The 17,725-nt window shown below is 34.3% G+C and overlaps 1 protein-coding gene across 9 annotated transcripts in view; it reads right to left on the reverse strand.

Moving 5' to 3' along the window:
- Positions 1–1,806: 1,806 nt before the first annotated feature.
- Positions 1,807–17,725, reverse strand: part of ATP2B2 (ATPase plasma membrane Ca2+ transporting 2) — a 198,821-nt gene continuing 182,902 nt past the window's right edge. For 3 of the 9 annotated variants that reach the window (XM_088522895.1, XM_088522894.1, XM_088522900.1), the window contains one exon: positions 1,807–5,332. In XM_088522895.1, coding sequence (XP_088379021.1) covers positions 5,021–5,332 — 312 coding nt within the window. In that variant the 3' untranslated portion in view covers positions 1,807–5,020. Of the gene's footprint in view, positions 5,333–9,624; positions 9,681–14,199; positions 14,372–17,725 lie in introns of all 9 variants that reach the window. The other 6 variants (XM_088522901.1, XM_088522899.1, XM_088522898.1 and 3 more) reach the window with 4 other exon arrangements.

Consider the following 17,725-nt stretch of genomic DNA (forward strand, 5'->3'; position numbering starts at 1 on the left):
GTGTTCTTCCTATAAGTAGAGTACATACAATACCACAATTTGTGACAGCTATTTTCATATCATAAAATAATAGAAAAAAAAAAGTTGGAAGGGGATACTGTAGATCATCCAATTCTTCTGATTCATCTTCCGGTCAGATGGCAGTTATGAGCAAATGTTCTGTAGGTTGGCGAAAGCACAATTTGGAAATCTAAGCCTATTAATGAGTTTGGACTTTATCTGGAAATGGCTGATAAACAGAGAATACTATATGAATATTCCATTGTATGTGGAATTCAGTGCACAATAAAACCAGTAATGAGCAATTAGTATTTTATTTCATTTCAGTGTATAATAAACTGTATGTGCATCTGTGTGTTTTCTCTCTCTCCTTCTCCTTACTGTTCTCTTTCTTTTCCTGCATCCATTATTTATGAACCATTTTTCCCACCATATCAGTTAAACATCTCATGACAAATGCACAGTGTGGCATTTACTATAGTATAACCATATCTGATTTTTACCTGTTTTTATATCTGTGTGGGCCAGACTATCGTAACTGCCATTTTTAGTAGTATATTTTATATGGGCAAAAGGAGAATAGCAAGAATAAAACGTGTCATAGTTACTCTGGATCAGAACGTCTGCCTGACTTGTTATATTAATAACTGTAAATGTTAAATGTCTTTCAGAATCTTTTATTTGAGCTATTTGCAAAGAATAGGATGTTAGTAAAGTAGTGGTAGCACCCCATTTTTAGTAGTGTTTTGTTGTAGTATTGACTGAGCTGCTGCCAAATGTTTGTTATATAGAATTTGTCATTGGATGAAAGGTTAAAATCTAAGTAAGAAGACAGGAAAATCTGAAATGTGAAGTGTTTTGTCTTCAAAAATGTGATTATATAACTGTTACCTCACATAGAGCTAAGAAAGTTTTCCACTATGAATTCCAAGGCCAGCACTAGTAGCATTTAGGTACTTCTGTTCCCTTGAACTTTAGACTGAAATATCACACGTCAAGGAAAGAGTAAAGCTTGTGCAGTAGATAAAAATGCAGAAAAATAACAACCCTGTATGCGTGTTTGACTTCTAAAACTTAATGCAGACAGTGCCATAATAGTGTATGATCAAGTGCATATTGCCGTTTATAGTACAACTGCATTACTGCAAATGGGGAAAAAAAAAAAACACAGGAAATTCAGGACTGAGGGTTTGAGCACTAGAATGTGAATTTCCTCATTTTCCTTGACACTGCATATGCACTCTTTTGAGGGCAGGTCTAAGTGGCAGGGGCTGGCTCCTAGACTGAAGTTCTAGAAGATTTCAAAGCTCGTTTTTTACTTAGTGGCGATGTGGAAAGAGATTTTTAAAACAATTAAAAAATAAAAAGAGGTATAAGCCATATGATCCAAAATAATGGAAAACCATGACCATCTTAGGACCAGCGTTCAAATAATGCTTCATATGCAAATCCACAGAAGCTCCACCTATCACACTCATTCTCAAACAGTAATTTCAGCCAGCTTCACTCCAGCATTCTCATCAGCCATTCTCACCGTTTTTTGCACAACCACACAGCATAGACAAGATTATCTTCCTAAGGATTATTGCATTATAGTCTTACAGGAATATAAAGCACTCTGGGCTGTCTTATCATAGGTGTGTAATGAAAGCCTAAGTAGTCAGTGTAATGGTTGATTGATAAGAAGACTTCTTATTTCAATCCAAAAAGTTTACAAACACCTTCATATTAATTATCCCAGTGGGAATCCAGAGCCAGATTTAATGACTTCAAGTGAAAATAAAGAAAGCTGTTCCGTTCAGACCATTATTGTTCATGCTGCTTTGTGAATTTATTTCTTTAAATTTTCCACTTGTGCTCCTGCCAAGAGAGATCTATTAGACAGTAAGCAGCAAGAGTAAAACTTTATCATTTTGTTTCAAACTATAAAATAATTTACATCACATATTTTACTTACTTTTGTCTTTTTTTTTTTTTTTTGAAACCACAAACATTCCAGCATCACACTGTAGGAATAAGAATAACAATAGAAAGCATAACCTTTTTGCATAGTATTAAATGAACAGACAGAGTAAGTTCTTTATTTACAATTATTGTCTAGATAAAAAAATTCATAAAAACAAGATGAATGAACATATATTAATAACCCCTAGAGGGATGGACTGCCAATGTACCACTGTATTGTTGTCCACAAATCTCATGCTGCTAAGTACAGTACGTAGAGAGCGAGCATTTATATATTGCAGGGAGTTTTAACAAACTGATCATTTTGGTTTTTGATCCATTGTTCCCATCACAGAGAGGTCAAGCAATAAAAGAAAAGAATTGTGACGCACGACTTGTATTTGAAAAGTCTTAGCTATTCTGCTTAAAAAAAAAATCTATAATTTATCATATACATAAAGCACAGTCTCTGCTCACAAAAGCCCAAATGTTCTATGCATCTCAGTTTATATATGTTTTACTATATATACACAGAATGCAGTGTTCGTTTTCTTAACAGTTTTCAAGTCTGCAAATGGTACCTTAGGGAGCGGTATTCCTGCTGGAAAAGTTAAAAAAAAAGAAACCCAAGAAAAAATATGGAAGTGTTTGAAAACAAAGGCAAAAATTCAGTGTTAAGATGCTGAACATAAATCGTTCCAGTATTGGTAGCTTTTGTAGATGTTCAAGTCCAAAGCTAGAGGCTTCCCTGCAAATAGATAATACTTTTGTTTCTTTTGAATATGATATCCCAAGTAGGCCATAGAAACCCAATACATGTTATACAAAGGTTAATCACCATATTTACAAAGCGAAGAACAATCCTGACTGAGTTTCAATCACTTTGTTGCTAGGAATTAACTAAAATAATTACGTATTCATGCTAGATTTTTTTACTGTTAAGAAATAGGTAAGACTATCTGTTGAAAACAGAGCTGTATAGCTTCCAAAGACCTGTTCTGCTTTTGCTTCAGTGAGAAGTGGACCAGATAGTGAACTACAAGTTTGAGCCAAAAACATTCAAGCTTCTACACAAAGTCCGGAAGCTGGCAATTCAAGCTTTACCTGGCTGAATAGTCCTGATACACCCTTAAAACATTTTAGTCAGTTCAGTCTGCAGTTTGGACATGAGTCTAATCTTGTTTTGGAGAGTTCTGGCTTGAATTAGTTCTTGTGACTGCAGAGATGCACCATGTTATTAGCCAACTTTTACACAACTGGTAATACCTTAACAGATCAATTTATCAAGCTAGTTTGAGAGTGTATTTCAACACATCTGGCATAATTGTGTAGTTCAAAATGTCTTTTGCACTGTACAGTTATGGAAAAGATCATATGTTGAAAAGTCTCCAAGCAAACTTTATATTAAATACAAAAATTATTTATGAAAAATCTGTGATCCACAAAGTGCTTAGCATTCAAGTGGTTGACATAGCAATTATATAAGCTCATAAATTTTAAGTTTACCAGGGCTGTTACCATCTTGAAAAATATTTTTTCACTCTCTATACTGCAGGTTTTCAAAATAGCTTTCTTTGTAGAAAGCGCAATAATAAGGTAAAACAATGTATTACTGTGTTACAGTATATTTTGTGACAACAGGAAGACAAGCTTAGTTAAAAAAAAAAGTTCACACAAAGCACATCTCCATAATTAACAAAGTTTCATTGAGATCTAAATAGTGCAGAAATTGTTTTTTTCTTTAAAAAGAAAAATGAAAGCAACAACCTACAGTGATTTTCATCCAAAATGTCAACAGCCCATACTTGGTAAGTCATAAGGAAATAAATGCCTAAAATACTAAATGAAAAGAATTAACACAGTATATCACAATAGTTTAAAATTAGTTTGATCTCCATATAGACAAACCAAATATAACTTATTTTTAATCTTTATTTATAAACTCAACTCAGTTTCATGTGATAACTCTCTAAAAATATTTTTAGGAAGCCATTGCCATATGTTTAAAGAATGAAACAGCCTCCGTTATCATATGTTGCACCAAAACAAGTTCAAGCAATTTATTAGAGGAAAAAGAAAAGAGAGAACCTGATCATTCTGATTTTTATTTGAAACAAAGGAAGCCTGTTTTACCTCCCTGTATATAGGACCACAATGCTACATCCAATATGTTATATTTTGGCTTCTTTGTTAATTTACTAGCAGTATCTACATTATTTAACAAACAAACAAAAAAAAGGCAGAAATCAGAACACGATTGTACTAAAATATCCAGGGTGTGATATTACAGACATTTTCAATGAGCTGAGCCGTTTTTATACTACTTCGGCAGGAAGTGCTTTCTTAACCCTACAAATAGTTAAGGATATTATCTACAGGTTTGTAAACAAATTACATTCTTTTTTAGGACATAAATAAGTTAAAATAGTCAGAGCAATTTGAGCAGAAACAAGGCAACATGCCAACAAAGAAACTTTATATATATATAATTATATATATATAGATAGATATATACATATATATAATTAATTATGTATATACTTATATGTATATATCTCTATATATAGTCTTGTAAATGTTTAAGTTCCTCTGTCCAACTGGTGCAAATCTACTGTGCAAGTTAAGCTTTGCAACTTCAAAAAGTTATTTAAATTAATCTATACAACTGAGTCCATGCCACACAAGCATTTCAAAAAACTCACAGACCAGTGAATTAGATAAATAGCCTCTGAAAGAAGTCCTCTGCAGTTCCTGCATAAGGAGGAGGAAAAAAAAGAAAGAAAGAAAGAAAAAGAAACTAAAAGAGAGAAAGAAGGGCTGGAAGTGTACAGTACATTCATGCAGGAGGAATTGTTTCTGTTTTTCTGAAAGGGAACAAGAGCAGGTATGTAAATCAGCCATTCATTCTTTCCCAAAACCATTGTGATCAACAATTCATTCACTTGTCTCAAAGAGAATAAGAGTTCAAACAGCTTTTCAGCCAGCAATGTTTTTAATATATATATTTATATATTCCGGTTGCTGTTTTTTTTTTTTTTTAATTTTTTAGATATTTTTTTTGCGGTGATCTTTTCAGCTAAAGTGATGTCTCCAGGCTATGTATTGGGCTTCCTGGACTAGAAGAGGTAGCTGATTTACTTGTGTCAGTTGTAAGATTTATTCCACTGTCGATAGCACTGTTGTTCTTGTTCAAAGAAGATGGTGGACTTGAGTTTTTCTTGAGAGCAGGGTCTTCTTCTAGGTCTGTGTCATCAATGAGTGGGATGTGGGGCTGGGAATCTTCTATCCTAAACTCAGGATGAGTCATAAAGTTGTGAATAGAGGTTCTAGATTCTGGTTTTTCTAAACCTTCATAGAGAGAGCTACGGAATGCCTTCACGACGCGGATCTGGGGGGAGAAAGGAAAGAGATGTCAGAAGGAGCACCTAGAAGGGGCAGCATGGTGTTAGAGAATACTTGGTGAAAAATGTGGCATATGGTTAGGGCAGTGCAGGCAGCTGAAGTCCATAGTCTCTGGATGTTATATGCATAAACGAGTGGCTCAGTTATGTGCATTTTGTATCAACTGCAATGTTAAAATAAACCACGTTTAAAGCCATCAAAGAACTGATGGGAAGTACTGGTTAAAGAAAACGAACGTCCACTCGTGTGGTACATCCCTAGTAAAAGACAAGCCATGTTAATTGTAATGCAAATGTAAAACCATGCAGGTTGACAGTTTTGCAGTGAGTAAGTAGGAAGGCTTTTTTTATTTATTTAGAAAAGTCTCTTTGTGTTGTTAAAAGGAACATTACACATAACATATCACACTTGCACAAACAGAAAAGCAGAGAACACAGACAAAGTAGGATGGGTACATATGAGACACACACAGAAGCCCAGTGTAAAAACTATAAGTAACATAAATGTTTTAAAGCAAAATCTAAATGAATGCAGCCAGGAGCACAAAAAGCCAAGCAGACAAAATACTAAGCAAAATCATGCTACCACAGGGGGAAAAAAAAAAAGTCACAGTTACCACATGAACAGAGATAACTTGCACACAACAACTACACTTGGAAGCCTGGATAATGTGAACATAGTATTGTTGAACCAACTTTCATTTGTCCTTCATGCATATGTGAGGTAAACACTCGAGTATAGACCCACTGTTCTAGCCATTTAACTTTTTGAATATATATAGAACATGCAATAAAATAGAATTTTGATTTTAGGTTTGAATTGAATTACATTGTTAAACAGCAAGCTTTTTGTTTTGTGCATCTCAGTTGTAATACTGTTTGTAAGATTAAATCGTGAAAAATGACACAATTTTTGCCATATATGCAGTCTTTAGTCAGTTAGTTTATGCCAGGATAATTCTAAAGTGTTTAACTACCTGACAATGAGAACAGAGGTGAAAATAAACTACAAAGGCCCATTAGAGTATCAGTGAAGGTGCCAAGTTGCTTTCCCAATAGGAAATGAAAGGCTGAGGGGGCCCAGCAGGGATGGGGACAGTCATTGCTCTGTGCCTGGGCAAGGGAGCCACGCCGGATGCAGCCCAGGCTCCCAGCTGACCGCAAGGATTGTGCTGTACGTTACTAGTGAGAAAACTGCAACTTTATTGGAGGGGGAGAGGCGCGGATTGGATGGGGGGCAGAGAGGGAAGAACAGAATGGCAAAAATGTGATCTGTTGTCAAATGTTTTATGACTAAATATGAGTTCTATCCTTCTACTTCCATGTAGTTTATGAGTGAATTTTTAGCATTTCTTGGCGGGGGGGGGGAGGTAGACCAAAACACAGGCAGAGGCAGAAAAGGTGCAAGCAGGCATTGTGAAAGCTTTTCCACACACATTTAAATGGTTTGGTGGTAGGTATGTGTATTGTTTTACATGTGAATATGCTGCAAGTTACTCTTTGGCCTAATACATCAATAATCTTTAAAGCTTTAATTCTTCTTTTAATTGGCAGGCAGAATTTTAGCAATGGGTCACAGTGTTACATCTATGGGATCTAGCTGATCCGGGGTTTGGAGTCCAAGTTGCTGCAGGATTTCAGCAGATTTGAGAAGAAAAAAAACAGCTGAATAGTACTTTGTTCTCTTTGAATTTTGTCCATGTTTATGGTCTCTAACTGAATATTCCTCATCCTTCCAAAATGCTAGTAGCAGAAGACAATCAGGTAAAAATTCAAATAAATGGCTGTCAATCAGTCTAATTACCCACCCTTGTTTTTTTTTTTTTTTTGTAAGAGCAGTGCAAAAAACAGATTCATTTGACTGCTTGTTTTAGAAATACGAGGTACAGAGTGGTACATCTATTTTGCAGTGCTAGAAGAGTCTAGATTTCCATAAGGTAGCAAAGGTACAAGAGGAGGACAAAAAAGGTAAAATTTATGCACAGTACGCTGTAGGCAGATGCCTCCTCTATATAACACCTCAAATTACAAAACAGGGCTTTAGACAACTGGAGTCTTTTTGAAGTGTGCTGTGGTACAGGATGGTTTTATACTGGGAGAAGAGATTCATTTACATTACTGAATATAGGATTTGAGCTCTATCTGAAGAGAAGAGCTGATACTAATTCATTGTTTAGGCCATTCTATGTTGTATTTTAAAATGCAAAGTTGAAGAGTCTAAACAATGAAAAATAGTGTTTCTCAAAGTAATTTTTAATGTGTTATTAGATTTTAAATCAGGAATTCTTTTTATAACGTGCTTGCTTTATAATACAGGCTGGGATAGTGGTATTAAAGCTACCTGTTTTTCTGCTTTCAAAAATAGGTCATCATTCAGTTGAAGTTGTTCACTATGTTTTATTTACTAGAATAGAATCCTTTTATTCTCTTTAATACCGTGACGTCTTACTGCATAGATTTAGGTTCTAGTCTGCATATTAAAAATTTACTTAAATGAGAAGGTTTGTAATTTCATACTACTTTTGAACAGATTTTTTAGAGATTTTCAGTGAAATAAAAGCTTTTCTTGAGGTCACAAACCTGTATTTAAGGTTATCAAGGGAGCAACTAAATTGCACTGTAGGGAAAACAACCAGTGAAGTCACTGGGAATTCTGCTTACACTTGGCTGCAGAAGTAGACTCTAAAAAAAGGATACAATTGAGTAAACACAGATTTTAAATGTTCTAAAGATTCTGTGTCCAAATTACACTTAATACCAAGATTTAGGATCTAATACGCATTTAATAACAAGTTTTTAGTCAATCTGCAGCACACTATCTTCTTATACAGCTTAGGGAAAACTGTAGCTCTAGGTTAGTATTTGAAAACTGATTCTGAAAACTTGCTTACCATGACTAGAATCCAGTCCCTCCACTGCTACCGCTTGAATAAATGATCTACTGGAAGAAGATGCTACCCTAGCATCTTTTGCGTGGACTTGATACATTTACACAACAGGCTGAAGGTAAAATTGGAAAATCACTCAGCAGTTTTAACATAGACTGTTTTGAGACTTGCAAGAAACTTTAGATATTGCTGACGTGATGTCTACTTGTGTGATTTTTACTAGAAATATTAACTTAAATCTAGCTCGGATATGATGATAACAGAAGTAGTTCGTCTTCTGAATTGGACAAGTTCTAACCTGAAAACACAAAAATACAGTCAACTTTCTAGTAAATGTTCTTTACTAAGGAGCTGTAGAAAACGACCTCCTTCACTAAAAAGCTCTTTACAATTTCAGGGTTGTCTTCCATTAACTTTTCCCTTTTTTAGTGCTTTGTCTTATTCAATGACAGAATTTCTGCATTACAATGTAATTCAAAATCTTGTTACAGTCTGTCTGGCAATCCATTGCTTACAAGAGTGGGAAAAAAAAAAAAAGGCTTTGTGGAAACAAAAAGGTTTGCCAGTTGCACAGGTTTGCATTTTAACTTATACAAAATTACTCCAAGAACTGTTAACTAAATTGCTTAGTAAAAGAGCAACAGATTATTTTAATATTTGCTTATGCTTAAATAGTATTTGAATTAACATGTTAGCATGTAGTGTAAGAATGTTTAGTGGCTCTGCTAAAACAAAACTCATCTAGCATAGTTACTTTCTACAGATAAAAACAGGCTATCCAACTTCACATGATGCTGTTAGTTAGAGCTGTACAGCATGTAAAGCAGGGACATACCCACGATGGATAGAACCTACTAAGTGTTGGTTTATTAGGAGACGTGGCGTTCATGTAATGAGATTTCTTTATGATACGGACAATGCCAAGGGAAGACAAACAGTGTGATACAGTTCCCTTTTCCCACAGTAATGGAGACAACAGAGAAAATGAACTGCTTTTAAACAAAAGACTGTGGGGACAACACTTCAGGACATTTTTGACATGGCTATAAGTTTCCACTTCTTTCTTCGCTGTAGCTGTAACAGAAAAAACTTCAGTTTCATCCCACCTTGAAAGTTAAATTTCTTATACTGCATCAGGCAACAAAAATAAAAGAAATAGAATTTTAGATATTATGATTTTTTCCCCATCAGAAGAAAAAGGTGAAGTTCAGAATCTCATCCCTAAATACAACAAATCTAGGCAAAATATGCAAGGCCTGTTTAGGATCAACAGCATTATTATGGTTGGTAGTGTGTGGGCTTATACTCGAATGTTTACCTGGCTTCTTTTAAGCCAAGTATCTTGAGTTTGGTTCACATTCATTTCAGGCTCAAGGTTAAAGACTCACAACCTCTTTTTATTTCACTCTCTCCTGCTGAACCCTTTTGTCCAATGTTCTCTAGCCCTCTGGGAAAACAAACACATTTAATATTCAGACAGTAGAGAGTAGGGCACTGCAAAAGCAAATAAATTCAATACTGAAAGATCAGTAAGGTGATTAGTATAAAATTGTAAATGAGGTCAATTTTGCAAAGAGATGCCAACTCTTAGTGTATCTGATACTACCTATATCAAGACTATCTATGCAAATGCTTGGTCAAGTATTCAAGTATATATAAAGTTTAAAATAGAAGGTATATCTTGAGTAAAACTGTTAACAGTTTATTTTTTAATCTAATTTTAGGTGAGTAATAAATATCAGATATCCACAGGGAGTGATACTCTATTTGCTGGAGACACTTGTAAATATTGTGACTATGTCCAGATTTTAGCACAGCAAATTCAAAGATAAACTAAAAATAAATTTTCTAAGTTGCTGCTGACTGAACCAGATACATAATACAATCTATACTACTCGCCTTTTACATAAAAGTAAAATAAATTCAGTAAGGGATGCTGAAATTCTAACTAAAGGTAGCAAGGGGAGGATAGAATACCTGCATATATTGTAAAAATACTCAGGCCCAATTCTGATCATTCAGAAGTTTCACATGACTGCTATTCCATTGAATTTTAGAGCATGAGATCAGAACTGTATGCAGAATATGTAGTCTTCACAGCATCTCTTCTTTAATTGATTTTAGGGTTTTTTAAAAATTACGGAACTTAACGTTTTTCTATCAGATTTAACAAAGCCTAGATATTTTATTACATAACCCCTTATAACCATAGAAACTGTTTCTGTGTTAAGAGTCAAAATCTTATTGCCATGCTGCATATCTAGTTGAGGATTTGGTTTTATATTTAAACCTAGTTAGATTCTGTAAGGAAAGATACACAGAAGTTGTTCTTGATCTTACATATCCCTCTATGATTCTGAACTCTTTGCTATAATTCATGGGAGCGTGTAAGCTTTAGTATATCCCTTTTCAGATGCCAGCTGACAGTTTAAAGAAGTTCCCAAACAAGGCAACATTAATAAATACGTGCTTAGATATTGATTTAAAGTCATGTTCTTCTTGTTCAACTTCCTCATATGACAGTAAAACCACACTGTTAATAGTAAATATTTTTTCTTGATATGAAAGCCTGATTGCTTTCATAGAACACTCCCTTTAAAGTGATTCAGTAGAAAGTAAAGATACATTAGTATTTTCTAGAATTAGGCTGGCTCAGTATGCTATTTACGGTTTATGACACAATTTGCAGATGCTGTATGCCTTTGTGCCACTGTGAGGCAGCTATTCCATAGATACAGGCTGCTTAGCTATCCAGGGCAATTCCTCTGCAAGTAGAATTATTTTCAGGTATTTTTAAAGTAAAGGGAAAATGAAAAAAGATATTTTTTTCATATGAGAATTAGCCCCACTTTGGACAATAGCACCCTGCCCTCAAAAAGTGAAACCAAAATACAGCTTTAAGTGATGGTTTAAGAATATGCATCTGTCTTCCTTGAAAGCAAGCAAGGTGTAATTCAGATAGCTATGTGATGGGAAAACACTGAATATTTTGTGATCATTTGTTAAGATTTTAATTGGCAGTTACAAAGTTTAAACTCCACATTTTCTATCCTCTTTTTTTTTTGGTATCACATTTAAGTGGCTTGTTTGAGGCCATTGCTTCTAGATTTATATAACAAAATTTTAACTGATTCAGTGAAATGTTGACCTCCAGAAATTTCGGACAAAAATGATTGACTGCAATATAGCAAAGAAAAAGCAACTTGCAATACAGAAACTACTGCAGATCCCAAATTAGGGAGGTTGACTTTTGTGGAAAGAGGGGGTGGGAGTTTGCAAGGTTTCCTACACTTCAGAATATTTTTAAATCACAACAAGAATGGGATTTTTTGTTATAAGAGTTGAAGTTTCCACATTTGTCCATTTAGGAATGGTAGTAATTATAACAGTGAAGGGAAGGAAGAAGAACAGGTACAAAAGGAATATTAAATAAGCATCTTGCCAGGAAAATTTGAAATTGTCTTCTCTTGGAAGCTTTACCTACTGATAATATAAGCAACATTTGAGAACTGGATACAAATAGATTAGGATAAATAATAACTTACTTTGTGTACAGTTAGATCTAATTATTTATTATTTACCAAGTTAATCTGAGATCTAGCAAAGGCTTTAAACACAGAACATGATTTTTAAGAAAAGTCTAGCCTTCTGTTTTACTAACTTGGAGCTTTAAAGGAAAAAAAAAAAGATGCCATTTCACAACTGGAGCCAATTTTCACAATATAGAAAGAATTGCATATGAATATATTCTTAGGTTTCAAAACATTATTTTAAGCTTGTAGCATAACAGGTTTCCAGTGATAAGGTATTATATATGTGTGTGTGTACATGCAAACAATATAACAAAACCTGAGAAAATGGTCAAGACTATATCGCATATAGGGCTTTACTGTGTTTTAATTTCCAATAGCTTTGTATGAACATATTTAATTTGCATTTAAATAATTTTTATATCATATTTTTAAAATCTATATGTATAAAATGTCTGGTTTCCATTTGAAGAAAACTGCATTATGTTTTTTTAAAACTGCAAGGTTTTTCAAGAGAGATAAGCGACTAATAACACAAACCTTGTTATCCATTAATACAGCCTGAAATGCATAATTTGTTATTGGCTAACACACTGTGACAGCTAATCATAGGCAGTACAACTGGTACTCTGGTGCATTTTGCAGCCATTTGAAAGATTTCAATGTGTGCATATCTATGAATGGTTGAAAATTGCAAGTAATGACTTGCCAGTCCATTTCACAAAATGCTGTAGATGTGGCAGTATTTGACATACAGTTTTATTTTTAAGCATGCACTATTCTTTTGTGCAACTCAGTTGATAAATTGGAAAAATGAAGTCTTGATGAATCAAATATTAATCTTTCTCCCAAATAATAGAAAAAAGTGTGTTTTTTATTTCAAAATGTTACTGTTAATCCTCTGAAGTTGTAGAGAACCTATTTTATAATATACAAATCACCTTTGTAAATATAAATCTGGAAATGCTCAAATTGAAATTTCCAAGCCTGTGTGATTCAGAGCCCAGTAGCGACTGAAAAGACAACTTCTTCCCTTTAAAGTAGTGGATAGTTTGCGACAGGCCCTTTGGTTTTGTTATATTTGTTTCCATTGTTACAGGTCAGCAGGATGTCACAATAAAACAAATTTTCCAAAGCTAAGAGCAGAGCACTGCACAAGAGCTCTGTTGACCCTAGGTTTGTACATTCTTGTTGATGCAGTCTAACAACGCCCAATTTGGGTATCCAAAAGGATACCCAGATATCCTAATAATTGGAATGTTCATTTTCATGTCTCTGGAAACAAACTCTCTTTACAGTATCTTACATTGGGCCCCCTCAAGTACTGGGCCCTTCTCTCTTTGCAATACACTATACACTGCATATCTATAGTTTTCTCTTGAAACTCTGTGTAATTTATCTGCACATGCAGTACTTTCAAAGTTTCCTGAAGACAAAGAAAGTAGTGGCTCCAAAATCTGAGGTGCAGTTATCCCAGTTATCTCCCCTTCCCAAAGGGAAATGTCGCTTGTCTGCCAGAACCTGACTTGTGGAATGGTTGGGCATACCTTTCGTTAAAAATGCAATGAAGAATGTATTGCATTATTTTGTCAAGTAACAAACTTGTAAAGTGATTTCCATAAATTGAACTGCTCTTTTAATGCTAACATCGCTTGTAAAAACAAAATGGTTATATTTATAGTCCTGCCAAGAATCTTCCTGGGCCATTGAATCCATTTTACTGTTAGGGAAGCAGCTCAGAAACTTTGCTTCAGAAACTCTTCACCAGATGCTTCATTTGAATCTGTAAGAAAGGTGTTTGAGGACTTAGGTTTAGAAACCTGCTATTTTTTGCCACAATATATTTATTTGTTGCCATACTTATTTGTGGTTTCAGTAGTTTCTTTTAACTCCCTTCTTCCTTAATGCTTATCTCCCACTGAATTCATGTAAGCCTTAACTTTTTAGCCTTGCATCAAAAGTTGGATCCTCTGTTTCCTTACTCTTTCCTAATAATTCCTGTCTGTACATGTGCCACTTTGAATATATCTTTCCTGAACAGGAGTGACCTATATACTGCATACAGAATTCCAGATGGAATACTGTTTTTGCTTAGTAAAACATTTTGGCAAAATTATTTAATATATATTTTCTAAGCAATAGCAACCATATCTAATGAGATTAGGAAAACATGACACAGGAACCTCAACTGAAATCTGAATCTTCATATATTGAATAAAAAATGAGAAATTTCTTCCTAATATTAACAGCATTTGTAATGAATAAGGAAGAGTATCTACTGTACACAAAGTAATACAGCTGTTAGCTGCTCTGGGTATGTGTCAGTTAATCAACATAACAGGACAAAATGGAAAAAGGAAAAGTAGCTCAGTCTCAAATGACTGCTACATAAGTTGGCATCTCTGTAGATCTGATGCATTAAGAATACACACTCACGCCCAGCCGCAGCAGCAGATGTGCTGGTAGGAGAGGAAAGAGCATTGGATAACGATACGTGACTAGGGCTAGAAATATTGGTTACATCCTGGGTCTGGCTTGTGACGGAGGACTGTCTCCTTAGAGCCCCCTGAAAGGAAGTGCCACTCTTGAAAGTATTGACTACTTCGATCTGTAATGGAGGAAAGAATGAGACAAGTTGCTTAAAGTATGGATACAGTTGCATAACGGACAGGAATAATAATGAAAAACAATAAATCAACCGTGCATACAGTTTTACTTCCTTTGAGAGATATACTTTTAAGTTTCCTTTACATGTTTTAGATACAAAATGGTCCACATGAAACAGTGAAACAGCTCCATGGGAGGCAGTGGAGCTGCATCAGTTTAAACAACTCTTAAGTTTTTAAGTAATTTTCTTTTTTTTAAAAGATTTACATGATTATAGCAATAAAACAAATACAGCTGGAATACTTGACATAGCTAATCTCCATTTTTTTCCTACTAAGAATAAAATTACTTTGTTCTCTAGGATTGTTCTTCTAAAGGGAGGAAAATTCAGTTACTTATCTGTTTTTTATTAAAAAAAAAAACCTTTAGAATGTTGAGAACAAGATTCCTTTTTTGTTTAAAAGAAAAAAAGGTTATCAGTGTAGTAGCTTCACAAAATAGAAAGTGTTCCAGTACTTTATCTTTTTCAGTAATGAAAGTTCATATAAATTAAATATAGTTATAATGAATACCTGTCTTTTATAACTACATATTAGAAAACATTAACATTTTACTCTTCATACAAAGCACTTAAAAGCTACACAGAAAATGATGACCTGGTTTGAATATTGCAGTAAAATCACATTACCATTTTCTACTTGTTGTTTTTCTATGCATATTTTATCTGCTATTTGATAAATGTGTTATGAATACCTTCACACTTTAATCATGACCTCTGAAGAGGAGCTAAAGAGACGAATATTTTAAGACCACCTTTTCCACCAGTGTAACCCCCAAAAATTCAGACTGTGTATATATATAAAAGGCAAAGCCATAGAACAGTAGTAGATTATAGCAAAGAATGACTACTGACTGTAAATCCCTATAAACTGTAAACCCCAAAATGTCATTTGTTGCGTACGGACCACGACAACATGACAAAGCTGTAGCAGAATCCATTAGAAGAATACACCCAACCACTTAACTTGAAACCCACTGTTCTCACATTTGCATTCTTGTAACCTAGGTTTCTGAAGACAAGCTGCCTGCGAAGTGGTTGAGGAGAAGTAAACTGGTATCTTTATCAAAACAATTCAAACCTTACTGCAAGCACTGCTAAATGTTCCAAGATGAAAGCATTTTAATAATTGTCTAACATTTTCTCACTGTGCAAAGAAAATGAATGATTTCTTAGGAATAAATGAATTCATACGGCTTTACCTTTCATAAAATAGACGCATCCCCTTCTATACCTTAGTCTTTAGAGATTATTGTTTATGTTCCTGCATGGTTTTATGGGAACAGGCTTATTAAAGAGAGCTGTAAAAGGGAGGGATTAAAGGTATACAATCATCGCACTATGCAATGAACTTGTACTGTACAAACATGAAACAGCTGATTTGTTCACTGATCTATTGTTTTTCAATATGTATCATGGATACAATGTGTATTAAATGGCCACATTAGCAGATACCCAATATTAAGCAGTCATCACAACATTTTGCAGCTTTGCTCTCATTGTTTCTGCAGAAGACTTACTTTGGATTACATCTCCAATATTGCACTTAAAAAATACATTGTTGGATGATTCAGCATGTGGAGTAGGCATAAAAGTGCATCATTGGCTAAGGTGTATACTGGTATCTAGAACAGAATATCTGGATAAAACCACTGTTTACCTATGAAGTCATGTTAAATATTTACCTGAAATATTATCTGTACAGAAGTAAAATTAAATACAGATCCTGGGTTTTCATGATAGAGGTGACTGAGCACTCTTCAAAAGAGAACATTCAAAAGATTTTAAAGACTCACTGAAAGCTGAAAGTGCCTATCTCTGTGGAAGACACAGATAATAAATCATAAGCCAAAGAACCTTCTACAAAAGTACTTTCTAATAAACTGGAAGAAAAAAATCCTAATATTAGTAACAGGGGAAAGACAGGGGAAGATCTGTATTTAATAATATCTCCAGAGAACAAGAATTACAGTTGTGTAATTCACTACTCCTGAGGAAAGTAACTACAGATCTTCATTGCCAGAATCTCTAGGATGAGGTTGAATGGCTCTTCAGAATCTAAAGGACTAAACATACATGGTTATGTTCAACTTGAAGGCAAGAAACATGATTTTTTTTTCCCCAGCTGCTTATCTTCCAAAACCAGAAACCAGTAAGGAAGAGAGAGCTCCTCCAAATAAATAAAAAATGCATTTTAATTTAAAATAATGCATGTAATAAGAAAATAATGCATTTCATTAGAACAATTCAAGTTGCTAAAAAGGAAACAAAGTCTATTTTGATGAAAGAAAAAATTATGTCCTATATTTATAGTATATTTTCACGTTTGGAATTTTTCACTTATCCTTTGGTATAATTTGCATTTCCTGTATTGTAGAATATCTCATTTTTAGGTATGCACAGGTAACAAAAGTATTAATGATTAGCAATTTAAAAAACTGAACTTATGCCTGCAAAATAGCCTTTGGCAAGACAGATATGTCAAAACTTTTTCTGCTGCTTAACAAGGAGCAGATTTCCAGCAAGTGTTTAAGCATTTATTTAAGCATTTTATGCCTAAATGGGAATCTGCTTTTTTTTTCGGTAGCAGTTTCTAGAAATTTTATAGATCTTTTAAAAATACACAAAGGCTTTTCTGTACTAATTAATATGGCAACCGTGCATTTCACACCTTTTGCTTTTATCCTCAAAACACTTACAGTTTTAAGGTGTTTTTTAGGTAGCTCCCCCCCGCTGCCTTAAGCAGAGAAAGCAAACTTTGAAGTAGAGGGAAGAATCATACCCTGTGTTGTGAAAGCCTGACATACAGTTTAAGAATAATTCAAATCTTTGCACGTAACAATCTTCGTGTTTTTCCGTACTCAAAAGTGAGGTAACTACAAAAAGTTTTCATAATACATGTAAAGGGACATCATGATACTCTATTGTTACTCAGATTATGCAGTTTGTCTGAAGGTGAACTGGATTAACTTTTCATTGACTATTAGGTTTGCCAAGATGGCATCATCGGTCCAATCTCAATTTCTTCTTTCCTTAAGAATTCAAGAGAATTGAAGTAGATATTTGCAAAACAATGCCAAAAAAATAGCAGATGTAAAAAGGTCCCAGGACCTTCTGTTGAACTTGAGACCACTTAATATTTTATGATGCAAATACTAGAAAGTACAGCTAAACTGAGATAGCTGTAAAATCTCACACACTATTAGGCTTTTGAGAGATGTTGGGTAAGGAAACTGCATCTATAAAGAGAAGGCAAAGTACATTTATAAGACAACAAAATAGCTAAATGAACCTAAG

This window comes from Tinamus guttatus, unplaced genomic scaffold (assembly GCF_059628265.1).
Source record: "Tinamus guttatus ecotype Peru unplaced genomic scaffold, ASM5962826v1 Tinamus_guttatus_pri_ptg000169l, whole genome shotgun sequence".
Lineage (NCBI taxonomy): Eukaryota > Metazoa > Chordata > Aves > Tinamiformes > Tinamidae > Tinamus > Tinamus guttatus.